The following is a 17,788-nucleotide window of genomic DNA, read 5'->3' as shown; positions in this document are numbered from 1 at the left end:
GACTTTGTTTTGAAAGGAACCAATTAGAATGTAAGAACTCTGAGCAGGAGGAGATAGTTCTGCTTTGCCATTTAACATCATCATGGCTGATCTAATTTCTCCTTTCTTTACATGCAGTACAGGGATTTTAATATGTGTTCTAAAGTTGTGACCTTAAATGCACATTAGTTAACACACTAATACTTCAGGACATGAACATGCACAGATCAGGGTTGCAGTTGTTCCTGAATTTTTAAAAAAATATATTCCTGTCATGGTAATGCAGGAGATGGCTTTCTGCCAAGTGGGACTGCATAGTGGGAAAGACATGGGGACAGGATCTAGAGGGTTCTATTCTAAAGGGGGTGTAGGGGAACAAGGACCCAGGTCTATATGTGTATAGATCTACCAAGGTGGGAGGACAGGTTCAGTGATCAATCAATAAAGAATAAAGCACAAGAGCAAGGAGATTATATTGAACTTGTGTAAAATGCTGATTGGACCTCAGCTGGGGTCTTGTAGTCAGTTTGACACACCAAACTTTAGGACTAATGTGAAGATAATGAAACACACACAACAGCCTTATGAGAATGGTTGCAGGGGGTGAGGAATTTCAAATTATAAGTATAGATTTAAGAAGTTGGTTTGATAAATTCCAAGCCAATTCCAGAGATTGTCTTGTTTTCAATACAATTTCCTTTGGTGAAGAGACTTTAACTTCCTCAATCTTACCCATTTTTACTTCACACTCAGTGTTACAGGTGCTCCCTGTGTATGTGGTTTTAAAATTTCTCCTTGGAGAATAAAATGATAAGAGAATATCTGATTGAAGCATTCAAAATCATGAGGGCACATGTTAGATTAAATACTAACAGAAGTAAAACTGACACTGAAAAACTTTTTTGCACAGCAAGTAGTTAGGGTTAGAATGCACTATCTGAGGATGACGTGGAGGCAAGTTTATTTGAGGATTCCAAAAGGTTATTGGAATTGTTACCAAGTCCCATAACCATGACGACGGCCCCAACCATGATCTTGGGTTCATGTTGTGCTACCTGTAACTCCACCACACTGTTCTGTGTTTGCAAAATCTTCCTCACTGTTCTGTTTTGATACCATCCCTTGATAGCTTATTATTTCTCTACCTTAATTAGTTTGTACAGTTTTGGATTACTTGCTACTTTGGTTAGACCCTTGTTATGCGACTCTGTACCTATTGTGTTATTCCAGTCATTTAGTTTGTCTCTGGCACAATCTTACTTTTGAGTTTTTGTAATTATCTCTCTGCCTTAATGTCCCTTCGCTTACTATTCAGCTGTTGACACTTTTGATCACCTGCCAAAGACTTGTTATTCAGCCTGTCGACACTCCACCAACACCATTATGCTGTCCTATTTGTCCTATCTCTCCACCTATAAATTCTGTGTCTGTGTGCTTCCTTTCACTTTACCTGATGAAGGAGCAGTGTGCCAAAAGTTTGTGATTTCAAATAAACCTGTTGGACTGTAACCTGGTATTGTGTGACTTCTGACTTTGACTACAAATATGCAGGGGAATAGTAAAAGTGCACGCAGAGTATAGTGTGACATTTTGGAATGACATACTCGAGACTGCAACAAAGTTCATTGGATTAATTACTGGGATGAGGGGAATTGTCTTATGAAAAGTAATTCAACAGAATAGGCCTAATTCCTAGAATTCAGAATGAGAGGTGACCCATTTGAAATATAAAATATTCATAAGAAGGGCTTGGCAAAGTAGAAACTGAGAGAAAGCGTTCACCAGCAGGGGCATCTAGAATGGAAATAGAAGAGTAATCAGAAACTCAGAATATGAGATGAGAAATTCTATAATTTTAAGTAATGAAAATCTTTAGAACCTTCTTCACCAGAGAGCTATGAGTGTCCTTTCAAACCTGGAGCTCAATGGACTTTTGAGTACTAATGGAATTGAGGAACAGAGGGATCATATAGGAAGGTGAAGGAGGAGCGGTCCGAAACCTAGTGCTTCCAAATAAACCTGTTGGACCTGTTGTGTGATTTTTAACTTTGTACACCCCAGTCCAACACCTGCACCTCCAAATCATATAGGAAGGATTTGAGTTAGAACATCAGATATATCGATTTCTTCTGCTCGATTACATCGAGTACTCCAATGTTCAGAAAACCGGAAGACTTTGGATGCTGGAAACCAGAAACAAAAACAGAAATTGCTGGAAAAAACTCAGCAGCTCTGGAAGCATCTGTACAGAGAAATCAGAGTTAACACTTCCAGTCCAATTACCCTTGTTCAGAACAGAACATAAAAAAACTGACCTCCCATGTTCAGCACAGACCAAATAAAGTTTCTACTCAGCATCTACCTGGTAACCCCAGAAGTATAGCTACTTCATGAGTGTCTTGCTTTCCATCAGAAAAGTTATCTTTTCCTGAATTAAGGTAACTTTTTAGCGGTAAAATTTAAATTCTCAAGCCTAATAACTCAAGAATTGAATAAGTCTCAGCCACTCAATGAGACTAATGGTACCTAGTATAGTGTTGACTTGTTAGCACATTTTAACTGGGATAATACTGATACTTAATACTAGTGTCCCCTTCGCTTAGGGTCTTAGGAATTCAATCAGAACTCCTGCTCCAATTCTTTGTAGAAAACCACATGAAAAATATATGTGCAAGTTTGCCTTCAACTGTGAGACATCTGTTGCTGAATTATTGCAAATACTTCATTCATGGGGAAAATGATAAGTTTGATAAAACTATCAGCATGAGATCAGTGCATCCACAGAACTTTGCTCTTGCATGGGCCAAAACCTTCAAGCAAAGAGATACACACATTGTCAAATATTTAGTTTTTAAGGTGTTGATCGTGCTGCAGTGTGAGACACTGATGCTTACCTCCGAGTAGAGTGAGTCTGCTATATCCATTTTCTTCATTCTGTAAAACACGTTAGCCATGTGAAAATATCCACCAGCTGTCCGAATATCAGCTGCACCGAACACTTGCGTGGCATGGTAAATCTGTTGAGAATAAATATCTGTTTGTGAGTTTTGAGAAGATTTGTAGCTCAGGTTGAGGTTCTGGATGTAGGTTTGCTCACTGAGCTGGAAGGTTCCTGTTCATACATTTCGTCACCCCACTAGGTAACGTCTTCAGCGAGCCTCCGGATAAAGCTTTGCTGATGATTCCTGCTTTCTATTATATGTTTAGGTTTCTTTGGGTTGGTGATATCATTTCCTGTTCTTTTTCTCAGGGGGTGGTGTATCAGGATAAAGTTCCCCTATCAACAAACACATTGGCTTGGACCCGATTTATCACCCCCAATGTGTCTGTTGATAGGGGAACTTTATCCTGATTCACCACCCCCTGAGAAAAAGAACAAGAAATGACATCACCACAGGAAATGACATCACCAACCCAAACATATAAATAGAAAGCGTGAATCATCAGCAATGTTTTGTCCGGAGGCTCACTGAAGATGTTACCGAGTATGGTGACAAAACATCTGAACATGAACCTTCCAGCTCAGCGAGTAAACCTACATCCAGAATAAATATCTGCACTTCATTTCACAACTTTCAAAATAAAAATAGGTCTGATAACACAGGATCTATCCACCATTTTTTATTTTAAACAAATAGTGAAACTATCTTAATCCAGGCACATAAAACAGAAATATTCTTGATTATATTTTATGTCTGCCTGTTGGGCTGAAATGGTGTGGACAACCAGAATGACTTGGTGCAATTCCAGATCTTTTGGTTAAAAAGTCATCTAGCTGCATCAGTCAAAACAAATGTGTGAACAATTTAATGGGAATGGCAGTATTCTGCACTAAGTAAAATTCTATCTGGATAAAACAGCCAGTCTGGTTTTCGTGCTCACAAACTTTTGCATCAGGGGCAAAAGTGTTATGACTGAGCTGTAACACAAAAGAATGCTAAACATATAGAGCCATAGCGTCGTATAGCATGGAGATAGACCCTTTGGCACAAACCGGTCCATGCTATCCAAAATGTCTATTCTTGCTAACCCCATTTCTTTGCATTTGGCCCATATCCTTCCAAACCTTTCCTATCCATTTGTTTGTTCAAATGCCTTTTAAATATTATGAATGTACCCACCTCAATCACTTCTGCTGACAGCTCATTCCACGTACATACCACCCTCTCTGTACAAAAGTTGCCCCTCAGGTTCCCTTTCCACTCTAACTTCAAACTGATCGCCTCTGGTCTTTGATTCCCCAACTCTGGGAAAAAGACTGAGTGCATTCACCCTATCCATGCCTCTCATGATCTTATACACTTTTATAAGATCCCCCCCCCCCCACATCCCCCACCACATCCCCCACATCCCAGTCTCCATGATAGAATGGTTTACAGGAAGGAAATGAAAGATTTGGTCTCAATGTTGTTCCAGCTTCAGCAATTCTCTCAAACAGACAAGATTCAACACCCTTATGATTAAATGTCTGCTGACACTTTCTTGGCTGAGGAGTCTGGGTATTATTCCCAAATCCCACATCACAGTTAAAGTCTTTTAGAATGAGGGAAGGAAAAATATGAAGGAATTTCTAAAAATAAACTTATGTACTGTCTACCTATACATCAAACTATCTATACATCAAACCATTCTCTTCCATATAGGCAAAAACTGAGCTGAACACTACAGTTATAAGACAATTCTCAGCTACTTACATCATCAGCAAAGTACCAGAGTGCTTTCTCGTTGTCACATTTGGCTGTGTACAAAAGGCCCAGGTTTCGGTATAATTTGTATTGGATAGCAGTAACACATTCTGTGGTCCTCATCACTGTCCAATGAGCCTGAGAGAGATAGTCTTCTGCTTCATCTAACTGGCCAAGGCCTGGGCAACATTCAGTACACAAAAAAGGTCAAATTACTAATAGAACAAGGCTCAAAAATATACCATCTCAGTCGAGTGGCACAAAGCCATGGAGAGCTCAGTATACCCTGATTACCGGTTAGTGATCTTTGCCTGAAAGTGTCCATGTTTGGTTCTTTGATATTGTCAGTTTCAAGTTCTATGGCATTGCTTCCAGTCAAATATTCTGCTAACACTGACTTTCTCAGCTCATACATGAAAAGAGCTTTTTGGGCAAGATACTGATGGAATACTGGCACCAGCTAATGCTGCATATAAGGCCTCACAAATCAGTGATGGTTTATTCTGCTGACTCTATTTTAAAAATCTATTACCTTTGTCATAGCCCAGAGGGGAAAAAAACAGTATTATTTGGAATGTGAACATACTGGTTGTCTAGTTTGAAATATACAAGATGTCTCACAGCAGTATGAGCCAATCAGCAGTTTATCAGTGACCTTCTGTCCATCAGAATGTCAGAAGTGGGGATAATTGCACAATGTTCAGCGTCATTCATGACTCCTCAGATACTGAAGCAGCAACAAGATCACACAATATCCAGGTTGGGCTGACAACACTTGCATTACACAAATGACATTTAGTGGTGTTACCATCACTGAATTCCCCCACTATCAACATCCTTGGGGTTACCATTGACCGGAAATTCAATTGGGCTGCTACATGTGGCTACAACAGCAGGTCAGAGGCTAGGAATACTGCACTGAGTAACTCACCATCTGACTCTTACAACCTGTCCACCATCTACAAGGCACAAGACAGGAGTGTGATGGAACACTCATCACTTGCCTGGATGGGTGCACCTCAAACAACAATCAACAAGCTCCACAGCATCAAGGACAAAGTAGCCCACTTGACTAGCACCATATCCACATGCATCCATTCTCTCCTCCACCGATGCTCAGTAGCAGCAATGTGTACTATCTACAAGATGCACTGCAGAAATCCACTGAAGATCCTCAGACAGCACCTTCCAAATCCACGAGAACTTCTATGTAGAAGGACAAGTGCAGCACATACACAAGAATACCACCACTTCATCATCCTGACTTGGAAGTACATTGCCATTCCTTCACTGTCACCAGGTCAAAATCCTGGAATTCCCTCCCTAAGGGCATTGTAGGTCAACTATTGTAGACTGCAGTGGTTCAAGTAGGCAGCTCACCATCTCCACCTTGACAGAAACCAGGGAAAGGCAATAAATGCTGGCCAGCCAGTGATGCCCATGTTCCATGTTGTGAATAATAAAAAAAAACTTCTGATGAATCTGTTGTGCAATATATTCTTCATGAGGTCCAGTGTCTGGAACTACATGACTCTAAATAGGTCAATCCACACCTTTATCTAACTTCTACTCCTTTGTATTCCATTCTCCTTGGTGTAAAGGCCAATATCCATTACCTTTCAAAATTACCTGTGTATCTATTCACCAGCTTTTAGCAATTTCTGTTCTTGGATTTCTAAATCTCATAGCTTTTCATCATTTACAAGATGATCTGATCTCTTTCATAGGTTCAAAGTAGATGGTTTGATCAGCTCATGCTGACAGTTTAATAATCGTACAGTTCCACACAAGTGAGAAGTCCCCAAATAACATGCAAGGCATTCTTACCAATGCTAGCCTCTGCCAAGAGTAATTGTGATGGCACTAGCTCAGCAGAGGTGTTGCCATAAACAGCATTTGCAAAGCGCAAAGACTGCAAGGCTCCAGGAATAGCTTCCTCATGTTTACCCTCGAAAAGAAGCTTCTGGGCCACTATGCGGGTCAGATTAATGAGATGTTTCTGTAAAACAGCAAAAGCATGAGACAATCTCAAGTAACGAATTTTTGTTCAATAGAATTATGTTAGCACAGCAGGTAGTTAATAGAATTACTGACAAGCATCCATGTACAAAACTGCCAATTTAAAACTTTCTTGTTCAAATTTTCCTACTAGCTCCCTTGCAAGTTCTTCCGTAGAACATGGCAGTACTCCATTACTGCACAAAGTGCCATTTTTCATATGTAAGTGAGAGAATGGATGAGGGTTTCACCAGAATACAGGCTCAGGCAGGGCAAAGTTAGATGACGTTAAGGAGGCTTTGATGAAGGAGTTGGTGCGTCGTCGGCAGTTCAACTTCGGATGCAATATGATTCCAAGTTTGTAAACAAGACCAAAACCATATACAGTATTAAGTTCAAAAACAAAAACAGAAATTGCTGGAAAAGCTCAGCAGGTCTGGCAGCATCTGTGGTGAAAAATCAGAGTTAACATTTTGGGTCAAGTGACTCTTCCTCAGTTCTGACCGAGGGTCACTCGATCTGAAACGTTAACTCTGGTTTTGCTCCACAGATGCTGCCAGAGTTAAGTTTCCAGTAATTTCTGTTTTTGTTTCTGCTTCAGAGCATCCACAGTTCTTTTGGTTTTAATTACTTTGTACTAGAACATCAATTTAATATAAAGTTAAAAATCACACAACACCAAGTTATAGTCCAATAGGTTTATTTGAAAGTACGAGCTTTTAGAGCGCTGCTCCTTTGTCATATTCTATATTCTAGTACAATACTAAAGGAATGCAAATTTTCAAATATTAAACATTAAACTGAGACGTTGTCTCTTACTTAGTTGTATGTAAAAATCTATGGCAATACTTGAAGAACAAGGGATATTCTGGACAACTCTATTAGAAATGTTACTTGGTCCATCCACTACAGTCACTGTGGGAACTTGCTAATTAACCATCCTATTTGCCTTTATAACAATGAATGCATTTCCTAATACAGATCTTCAGTTTAAACAGGACTTGACCTGGCTCAGACTCATGGTCAGTATCTTGGAAGCACTCACTGTCTAAGATCACATACCAAAGGGCTAGTAGCTCTCTAGGAACTGTATTCCCAGCAATACATACTGTCTCAGTGCCTTCAGGGGAAGAGGAAATTGGAGCAACAATAAATCACTGAATGAATATGAGAGCGGCTTAATGTACCTGTCTCTGGATCATCTGCTCCTCATTGTGTTTTCTCTCTTTTGCAGAGCTGAGGAATGTCGGTGCTGTCCGTATTGGAATCAGAAGCTGGCAAATCTTCTCATGAATCCCATTCCAGTCTGCTTCTTGGTGTGCTACATCACTGACAAAAAAAAAATGGACATATTCTTGGCAGACTATCCTTAAAAAAAAACAAGTTACATTTGTTGATGTCGCCTAATAGAAACAAACATATTGTAGATCCAACAAAAGAAGTTGCATTATATCACATCACTCAGAAATGCCCCAGTGCTCACCCCATACAATATATTAATCACTGTTGGGTTGTATATAATTGAAATAGTGATTTCGCACATAGAAATGCCTGGTAAAGAACAGCAAGATAAGTGACTGATGAGTCTGACCTTGGCTTGGCTGAGAGTGGAATAATGGCCAAGTGAATTCTCTGCTTTTCTTTGAACAGTGCCAAAGGATCTTTTAGTATGCAACAGAACAACTGAATCAAGCAGACAGAATCTGTGAAACTACTCAGACTGTACAATATATCTTCACTGAAATCTAGATTAATCCCCACGTCTTGCAGTGAATTTGCAGCAGTCTGATTCAAAGGCAAGAATATGACCAAACAAGCCAGCTCACATTTAAATATATTCCTTTAATTCCACACACAGTTCCTAATCTCAATTATGCTACTGTTTTGAACCATTGAACAGACACCCAGTGATCCTACTTGGAAGGAGGAGAAACCAGAGGAAGAGTTACTTCTGTAGGTTTGGGAATCACAGATGCCCAATAAGGGAAGTTGAACTCAACAAATTTAGTGTATTTAATAAGTACTTTATTGAAAAGCAACATTTTTAAAAGTTAGCTAATGAAAGCAAAGTAGATAGGAAAAGCATAAGAACCAGGACAGCTAAGAATGGTTTGACAGTCCAGGAGGGTGAAGGCATGGATAGTGCAGTGTGAGTGTTGATTTCTATAGCTTGTCAGCTGCTTTCTGTCCAAAAGGTGTGATCCAGAAGATGGGTCTGTGACAACTGGTTAATGCCAGATTCCAGGCCGATTGGCACGCTGATACATTATTATTATACTGATAATTATAATGCTCTGTTTCTGGGAGGCAGAGTTCCCTAGTGAGCCAAGGCATTTTTTGCTCCATTTCAATGTTTTTGTGTTCTGGTGACAGCCTTACATTTTACATATTCATATTCATATTTGATTTATCATGTGTACCATGGTACAGTGAAATGTGTTGTCTTACGTGCTTTACAGGCAGATCGTACTATACAAGTGCATCAGGTTAAAAGAACAGAGTGCAGGATATAATGTTACAGGTGCCAAGAAGGTGCAGAGAAAGATTAACATTAAAGAGGTCCATTCAAAAGTCTGATAATAGCGGGGAAGAAGCTGCTCTTGAATCTGCTCGTGAACACAAACCTTTATATCTTCTACACAATGGAAGAGAGTGGAAGAGACCTTAACCAGGGTGTGAGGTACATTTGATTATGTTGTTTGCTTTCCTGAGGTAGCGGGAAATATACATGAAGTCAATGGTTGGGAAGCTGGTATACATGATGGACTGGGTTGTGTTCACAACTCTCTGTAGTTTCTTTTGGTCATTGGAAGACCTGTTACCATACCATGCAGTGATGCCTCCAAATAGGATGCTTTCTGTGGTGCATCTATAAAGATTTATCAGAGTTTTTATGGACATGCCGAATTTCCTTAAGCCTTCTGAGGAAGTAGGGGCATTTCTGTGCTTTCTCGACAGCAGTATTAATGTAGGTGGACCAGAACAGGCTGTTGGTGATTATCACTCCCAGGAACTTGACATTCTCGATCATCTCCACCTCAGCACCCACTGATTCATAAAGGGGGATGCAGTCCACTCTGCTTCCTGAATTTAATGACCAGCATCTTAATTTTGCTAATGTTGATGGAGATATTGTTGTCTTTACACCATGCCATTCAGCATATTATCTCCTTCCTGTACTCTGTCTCATCATTGTTTAAGATCCAACCCGCAATAGTGGTGTCATCAGCAAATTCGTAAATGGAATCGGTGTTGAATTTGGCTGCACAGTCGTGTGTGTGGAAGGAGTATAGAAAGATGCTGAATACACAACCTTGTGGGGCACCGCTGGAGGTATTGTTGCCTCTCCTTACAGACTGTGGTCGGTTGGTCAGGAAATCAAGAATCCAGTTAATGAGGGGAGAGCAGTGACCTAGGCCCTGGAGTTTGGAGATGTGTTTGTTTGGAATAATGGTGTTGAAGGCAGAGCTATAGTCAATAATTGGGAGCTTGACATATGTATCCTTTATTGTCCAGATGTTTCAGGGATGAGTATAGGACCAGGGACATGGCCTCTGCCATAGATCTGCTGCATTGGTAGGTGAACTGCAAGGGGTCAAAGCAATTTTGGAGACTGGAGTTGATATGAGCCATGACCAACCTCTTAAAACATTTCGTTATTATGGCTGTTAGAGCCACCTGGCAGTAGTCATTGAGGCATGCTGCATAACTTTCCTTTGGCACTGGTTCTTGGTGCAAGTGGGGTCTTGAGATCAGTAAGGAGAGGTTGAAGATGTCTGAGAGTAGTTCCGCTAACTGGACTTTACAGGATCTGATTGCATGGGTGGAGACTCCATCAGGGCTGGTTGCTTTCCATGGGTTCACCCTTAAGAACGCCAATGTAATGCCTGCGGTGGTGACTGAAGGTATAGTGCATCTGAGGCTGTTGGAATAGGTGATATTGTTTCACTGCCCTTCTGTTCAAAGCGAACATGGAATGCATTGAGCTCACTGGGTAGGGTTGTACTGTTTTCCGCGATTCTTGTTGACTTTGTTTTGTAGCCCTTAATGACGTATAAGCCTTGCCATAAATGACGGGTGTCCATGTGGTTAGTCTAGTTCTCAGGCTGAGTTAAGTATTGCTTCTTGGCATCTCTAATGGCCCTGCAAAGGTCATATTTGTATAGGTGAGGGCCACCCAACTTGAACGCCTCAGACCTGGACTTCAGTGGATATCCTGGTTCATCAATGGTTTCCAGTTGCGGAATATTCAGATTAATTTCTTAGGCACACAGTCATCTACATACTGTGTGTTTTGGTATAACATGACAGTTGCGTTCTTGTGCAACCTCGGACTATAGAAAAGCACACTATGAAAAGCCACTATAGAAAATCGCTATACCCATTCAGTAGAAAGTTTGCATTAAGCAAATAGTGACCACAATTCGTCAGTCACGCTATTTGCAATTCGAGTTGATGAAAAATGTGCGAAACCAGAATGCACTGTACTTATAAGTGAAATCTACAATGGTAGTGACATACTTGTTTGGATTGGTGGTGGAGTTCTTGAATATGGACCAGTCCACTGACTCTTCGCAATTCCATAAAGGCCCTTCTATTTCCTCAGACCAACACTGCACTACTTTCTGTACTGGGTCCTCCCACTTCAATTTCTGCTTGTAAGCCAGTGTAGGAGTTCAGTGTTGTAATCTGATTTTCCAAAATGTGGACCGAGGATGGAGCAGTATCATTGGTTAGGCATTTTTTATGGTTGTGTAGCAATGGTGAAGGATGTTCAGACCTCTGGTGAGACTGGAGAAGTGGTGGTGGAATTTTGGTAGCACATTTTTGAGGTCACTGGCTGGATGAACAAGGTTTCAGAATATTCAGTCTCAAAATTGTTTATAGCTTTAAATATTTCATCACATACAGTCTTTACTTTCGCATGGAATGGGATGTAGTCCACTGTCAGGATAGTGGAGTTTGTTCTGGACCAGGCCAGACCCTCTCAAAACATTTCAAGAAAGAAGCCCGACCCTAACTTTGCTAGTTGTTTTAAGCAGGTGTATAATAGATATTCCAGGAGTGATGCAGCTGGCCCAACCAGTTAGTTTTAAACAAAACAGAATTTATTTGCAAGATTACCATATGAAACACAAACAGAAGAGAACAGAATCTAGAATAACTTAATCTATCTGGACACCTAACAGATTATCCCAATTTAATAGCGCTGTCCAAATACTTGCTACAATCCCTGTGAACACCCTGTTGTAAACAAAACAGAAAACTCCAACATAGGGTCTTGCAGCAGAGATGTCAGAGAGAGGGAGGATCAGCATGGACCTGCTTGTTGGGTCCAGCAGCTTCACAATTGACTGCTTGCTAAAACCAAACTACAGAAAAACTAAGCTGGAAGAACTGGCCACTCCCTTTCATTGTATAAGTGTTTTTTTTTAAAGTTGAAAACCCTTTGTCTGAGGCAGTATCTGTTAGCTATAATCAAGTTGACACTAAAACCCATCCAAGCCAGATCCCTCTGCAACTTTGTGTTTATGACCCTTCCAAATAAAAACCAAGGATAACATAACTTTGTTAAAGGAGCAACATCATCACATGGTGCACTCGCGTGGCGGGTAGTACGGAGATATTTCACTGTTAAATATTCTAGATCCAGGGAGCAGTGACTCTGATATTGTGGTCCTTTGAATGGGTCAATCTCGAGATGAAACACGTTCCATTTGAGCATCATGTTCCGTCCAGAAAATATTGCAATGCCAGTGCCTGCAGGAGTGCATTTTTTTTCCTGCCTGCCCTTGATCTCTGGCACTTGAATGGAGATACTGTTACAGAAAAGAAATTAATTGCAGGAAGGATGGACATGGATTTTAAAGGCAACAGTACAGTTTAAAGAAAACGTTAAAGGAGAAGCCTGGAATTTGAAGTCATGATTTGGAGATGCCGGTGTTGGACTGGGGTGTACAAAGTTAAAAATCACACAACACCAAGTTATAGTCCAACAGGTTTAATTGGAAGCACTAGCTTTCGGAGCCTCGCTCCTTCATCAGGTGGTAGTGGAGGGCTCAATCCTAACACATTTGGAATTGGAAGAGCAGATTGCAAGGTGAGAGGGAGAGTTTTGGGGGAAATAAATGATGATGGTCCTTTACTCACCAGTAATAAGTCACCCTGCACTGGGAGCACATAACATAAGCAGTCTTCTGGCACATCTCACACTGTAATTTAACACCCTTGGGGTTAGAGAGCGGATAAACAGGAGTACTGAGCATCTCGACGTCCAGGGAGGTCGGTCGTTGCTCCAAAGTCTCTCTCAGCTTTTTGATGTGCTGCGGTTGCTAGGGACTTCGAGCCCGTCGTTAAGGACTCTGACTTCTGAACCCGGCAGCACCTCTAAAGACCTTCTCTCCCCTTCCCGCCAACCAGCTGATCAGGTCACAAAATTAAACTAAACGAAAATGAACCGGAGGATGAAACCGAGGTGTGAAATCGCGCTTTGCGTTTGAAGGTTGAAGGAGTTGTATGGGCTGAGAGTTGTTGTTGTACGTGGGACCGGTTATTGTGGGGGACGGCGGCCACCCGGACACTTCCTGAGCTGGGACCAGTTGTCATGGCGGCGGCGGCCACCCGGACACTTCCTGAGCTGGGACCAGTTGTCATGGCGGCGGCGGGCACCCGGACACTTCCTGAGCTGGGACCAGTTGTCATGGCGGCGGCGGGCACCCGGACACTTCCTGAGCTGGGACCAGTTGTCATGGCGGCGGCGGCGGCCACCCGGACACTTCCTGAGCTGGGACCAGTTGTCATGGCGGCGGCGGGCACCCGGACACTTCCTGAGCTGGGACCAGTTGTCATGGCGGCGGCGGCCACCCGGACACTTCCTGAGCTGGGACCAGTTGTCATGGCGGCGGCGGCGGCCACCCGGACACTTCCTGAGCTGGGACCAGTTGTCATGGCGGCGAATGCGGCGATGTACGATACGGAATGCAGCGACTTTTTCTCGGATTGCGTGCCGCCGCCCCACGCGGAGAGCTCGGCGAAGGCGATGGCGGAGTTCGCGGTGCGGCACGCCGCGCAGGGCCGCAGGGTGGTGCTGGTGACCTCGGGGGGCACCAAGGTGCCGCTGGAGTCGCGCACCGTCCGCTTCCTGGACAACTTCAGCAGCGGCTGGCGCGGCGCCGTCTCCGTCGAGTATTTTCTCGGCCTGGGCTACGCCGTGGTTTTCCTGCACCGACACCGCTCCCTGTACCCCTTCTCCCGGCGGTACGCCGGCCTCAACATGCTCGATGCGCTGACAGCCGTCTTGGACAAGAAGACCACCTGCTGGCGGGTGGAAGCTGACCAGGCGATGCTGCCCGACATTGTAGCGGTGCTGCAGCGTTACCAGGCGGTGCGAGAGGCTGACCTGCTCTTTCCCGTAGAATTCAGCACCTTATCCGACTATCTGTACCTGCTGAGGGCGGCGGCTCAGGCACTCAACTCAATCGGTAGGGAAATTAAATAAGACCATAAGACATAGGAGGGGAAGTAAGGCCATTCGGCCCATCGAGTCCACTCCTCCATTCAATCATGGCTGATGGGCACTTCAACTCCACTTACCCGCATTCTCCCCGTAGCCCTTAATTTCCTTGTGACATCAAGAATCTATCAATCTCTACCTTGAAGACATTTAGCGTCCCGGCCTCCACCGCACTCCGTGGCAATGAATTCCACAGGCCCACCACTCTCTGGCTGAAGAAATGTCTCCACATTTCTGTTCTGAATTTACCCCCTCTAATTCTAAGGATGTGTCCACGGGTCCTAGTCTCCTCACCTAACGGAAACAATTTCCTAGCATTCACCCTTTCCAAGCCATGTATTATCTTGTAAGTTTCTATTAGATCTCCCTTTAATCTTCTAAACTCCAATGACTACAATCCCAGGATCCTCAGCCGTTCCTCATATGTTAGACCTACCATTCCAGGCATCATCCGTGTGAATCTCCACTGGACACGTTCCAGTGCCAGTATGTCCTTCCTGAGGTATGGGGACCAAAACTGGACACAGTACTCCAAATGGGCCCTAACCAGAGCTTTATAAAGTCTCAGTAGCACAACAATGCTTTTATATTCCAACCCTCTTGAGATAAATGACAACATTGCATTCGCTCTTAATCACATCACTGGAGATGTGAAATCATGAGAGTTCAGCGGTTAATCTGTAGATAAATACTTTTAAAGAATGGCTGTGTACTTGGTAGAGATAATACACTTTTTTTTGAGTTAGTCATTTGCCTCCTCTATTGATCATAAAGTGCCATTTTAATGTCATTTTCCTAAAGTGTCAGGAGAAAGACTGCAAAAATGAGTTCTTCCCTTAATAAAAGCAAATTACTGCGGATGCTGGAATCTGACACCAAAAGAGAAAATGCTGGAAAATCTCAGCAGGTCTGGCAGCATCTGTAAGGAGAGAAAAGAGCTGACTTTTCGAGTCTAACTGACCCTTTGTCAAAGTTCTTCCCTTAACAGTTTATGAAATGGGTCAAGATTAGTATGGTGCTGGAAATGCACAGCAGGTCAGGGCAGCATCCTGAGGAGCAGGAAAATCGACGTTAAAGGGCAGGAGGCCTTCATCAGGAATGGGGCTGGAAGCCTCGGGGGTGGAGCTGGACAGAGGAAGGTGAGGACCAGGGATGTGGATGAGATGCGTTGGAGGACTTCAACCACGTGGGAGGGGAGGTTGAAGATGCCCTCCAATGCATCTCATCCACGTCCTGCACCTCCACCCTCGAACCCCACCCCTCCAACCGCAACAACCCCACCGCCCTGTGGCTGAAAATTTCTACTCCCCCTCCCACTCTGCCGAGGACATGCAGGTCCTGAGCCTCCTCCATTGCCACTCCCTCCCACCCCACCCCCATCCCATCCCATCCCCCCACCCCACCCTACTCCCACCGCCACCCCCCCATATCCCACACCCCACCCCACCCTACTCCCACCGCCACCCCCCCCCCATATCCCACCCCCCCCCATATCCCACACCCCCCCCCATATCCCACACCCCCCCCCCATATCCCACACCCTCCCCCCATATCCCACACCCTCCCCCCATCCCACCCCCCCTTATGAGCAATGAGTAGAGAGCAAATGTTCAAACCAGTTATGTACCCTTTCATATTTAGAGAACATTCCATTATGAATCAAGTGATTTGTAACTCTTTTGTTCTTCAGGACCAAAAGCCATGTTCTACCTCGCAGCAGCTGTCTCTGATTTTTTCATTCCTGCCTCTGAAATGCCAGAACATAAAATTCAATCAGGTGCTAGCCCTCTGCAGGTAAGTAAGAGCTGTGCTATACTTGGACAGCAGTGCTTGTTTATCCAGTGTTTGTTGACCTATCAGTCATAGTCCTCTCACACTTGAGTAAATTAACAGCTTGGGTTAAATGTGCATAATTTTCCATTTCTAGTTGGAACTGTTTCTTCAGGCATGGAGAACCTTTAGAACAAGGCTGTTCTCAAAGTCTTGCAAATGCATTATGATGTAAGTTTTTTATTAAAAATATATTTTTTTAAAAAGTTAACTATGCAGATGGTTCCCAAGATGCTCACCCCTCTCGTGAAAGACTGGGCTCCTCAGGCATTTGTCACATCCTTCAAGTTGGAGACTGATCCTTCACAGCTAGTGGTACGAGCACGTAAAGCTTTAGAAACTTACAGACATCAGGTTGTAGTTGCCAATGCTCTTGAAACACGGAGGGTATTTGTTGTCATAGTAACTGCTGACTCTCAAACTGACCTGGCACTTTCAGAGAATGAAGTGAAGCAACACCATGAAATCGAAGAGAAGATTGTGAAACACTTGAGTGAATGCCACACTGATTTTATAGAGAAAAGCAACAATCCTGAATAGATGTTTTTCATGACACACATGAGTTACTGATGAATAATTAATGATAATTGTATGAGAACTGTTAAAATGCAACTTTTTTTTTGAAATGAACACTTGCCTATGTGAATAAAGCCAGCTGGGTGATCTGGCATTATACTCCAAGGTTTTCAAAAACAAATATTAATATGTAGTTTAAACTAAAGTTAAACTTAGCTTCTGATTGCATTAAGTTTTCCTCCTCAAAATCATCATGGACTGATAAAATGTCACTGCAGAGTCTGTGTGCTATTTTAGGCCTCGAATGAAAAATACAGAACTTTTCTATATTTGTCAGAGACATGTAACTGGATCAAATTCATTGACAGAGTTGGCATTATTGGTGTGATTACTATTTATTCTGTATGTTTTGAATTAGTTTCTGGTGCAGTGGTTGAAGGACCTTTACTGCAGCTGGATTATTGGAATAAGGCAAAACTATTTTTATCAATTTAGTTAGTAAATTTACTGGATGTTAGAAGCTGTGAACTAACTCGAACAGAATTTTGTAGCAGAAATCCTGTGATACAGCTCTTGCAAATATGACCAAAAAGGAAGCTGTAGGCATCTCTTGATTCTAAACTGAAATAAAATACAATGTATACTAATTAACTTATGCCATTTGTGATTTCCCTCCTTTGGTAATGACTGCTACTCCATATTAGTACATTTAGTTAAATGATATAATATTAAATGTTCATGGAATATTCAACACGTTTCCTTCCTATCTCCTGTAAGTGCTGATTCTTGGTAGAAAACAGCTACCTCCATTGGTCATCAACATTCACTGTAGGTTCTCAGACAAATCCAATCTTTTACTTGCCCAAAGTGTATATTCCTTTCTTTCCAGGAGCACACATATTATGACTGCTGCCCAGAACAAAAAAAAAAGGAAATTTAAGTCAGGAATTGACTTGGCAGCCTTATGGATGGTATATTATCTTCATCAGTGACTAGTGATTGAGCTTGTGATTTTTGTCTTTGTATTTACAACTCACTGAATCAACAGAAAATCATCAATAGAGGAACACCACGAGCACTCATAAAACATGAAAGCTAAGATGAGACCAATGAAAATAGGACACCAATATTAATTACTTTGATGGGGTGAAAGGAAAGAGTTTAAGAATTTTTTTAGCAGCAATTGATTTATTTTTAGGTTTCAGGTTTAACTTGTTAACATTTGAATTTTACATTTTTAGAAAATTGTTCAAAATAAATTGCTTAG

The 17,788-nt window shown here is 42.4% G+C and overlaps 2 protein-coding genes across 2 annotated transcripts in view; one reads left to right on the top strand and one right to left on the bottom strand.

Moving 5' to 3' along the window:
* The window catches only part of zmynd12 (zinc finger, MYND-type containing 12), a 35,947-nt gene extending 22,640 nt beyond the window's left edge, over positions 1-13,307 (bottom strand). Inside the window, exons 1-5 of the mRNA XM_072586638.1 lie at positions 12,813-13,307; positions 7,850-7,991; positions 6,492-6,663; positions 4,674-4,843; positions 2,874-2,996 (exon numbers count right to left, since the gene is read on the bottom strand). Of these exons, the coding sequence (XP_072442739.1) occupies positions 2,874-2,996; positions 4,674-4,843; positions 6,492-6,663; positions 7,850-7,991; positions 12,813-12,928 (723 nt within the window). The 5' untranslated portion in view covers positions 12,929-13,307. The remainder of the gene's footprint in view (positions 1-2,873; positions 2,997-4,673; positions 4,844-6,491; positions 6,664-7,849; positions 7,992-12,812) is intronic.
* On the top strand, positions 13,239-17,172 carry ppcs (phosphopantothenoylcysteine synthetase). Its single transcript, XM_072586636.1, has 3 exons — positions 13,239-14,143; positions 15,866-15,969; positions 16,213-17,172. The coding sequence occupies exons 1-3, from the start codon at positions 13,267-13,269 to the stop codon at positions 16,543-16,545; spliced, it is 1,314 nt and encodes a 437-aa protein (XP_072442737.1). The 5' UTR covers positions 13,239-13,266; the 3' UTR covers positions 16,546-17,172.
* The last annotated feature ends 616 nt before the right edge of the window (positions 17,173-17,788 follow it).

The sequence above is a fragment of the Chiloscyllium punctatum genome, chromosome 16, assembly GCF_047496795.1.
Source record: "Chiloscyllium punctatum isolate Juve2018m chromosome 16, sChiPun1.3, whole genome shotgun sequence".
Classification (NCBI taxonomy): domain Eukaryota; kingdom Metazoa; phylum Chordata; class Chondrichthyes; order Orectolobiformes; family Hemiscylliidae; genus Chiloscyllium; species Chiloscyllium punctatum.
This window is presented reverse-complemented; position numbering and strand designations above follow the sequence as displayed.

Excerpts from the sequence above, each read along its gene's own strand:
- ppcs (XM_072586636.1), top strand. The coding sequence starts at position 13,267 with ATGGCGGCGGCGGCCACCCGGACACTTCCTGAGCTGGGACCAGTTGTC. Across the intron at positions 14,144-15,865 it reads TCAGGCACTCAACTCAATCG|GACCAAAAGCCATGTTCTAC; the intron begins GTAGGGAAATTA and ends TTTGTTCTTCAG. Across the intron at positions 15,970-16,212 it reads CAGGTGCTAGCCCTCTGCAG|TTAACTATGCAGATGGTTCC; the intron begins GTAAGTAAGAGC and ends TTTTTTAAAAAG.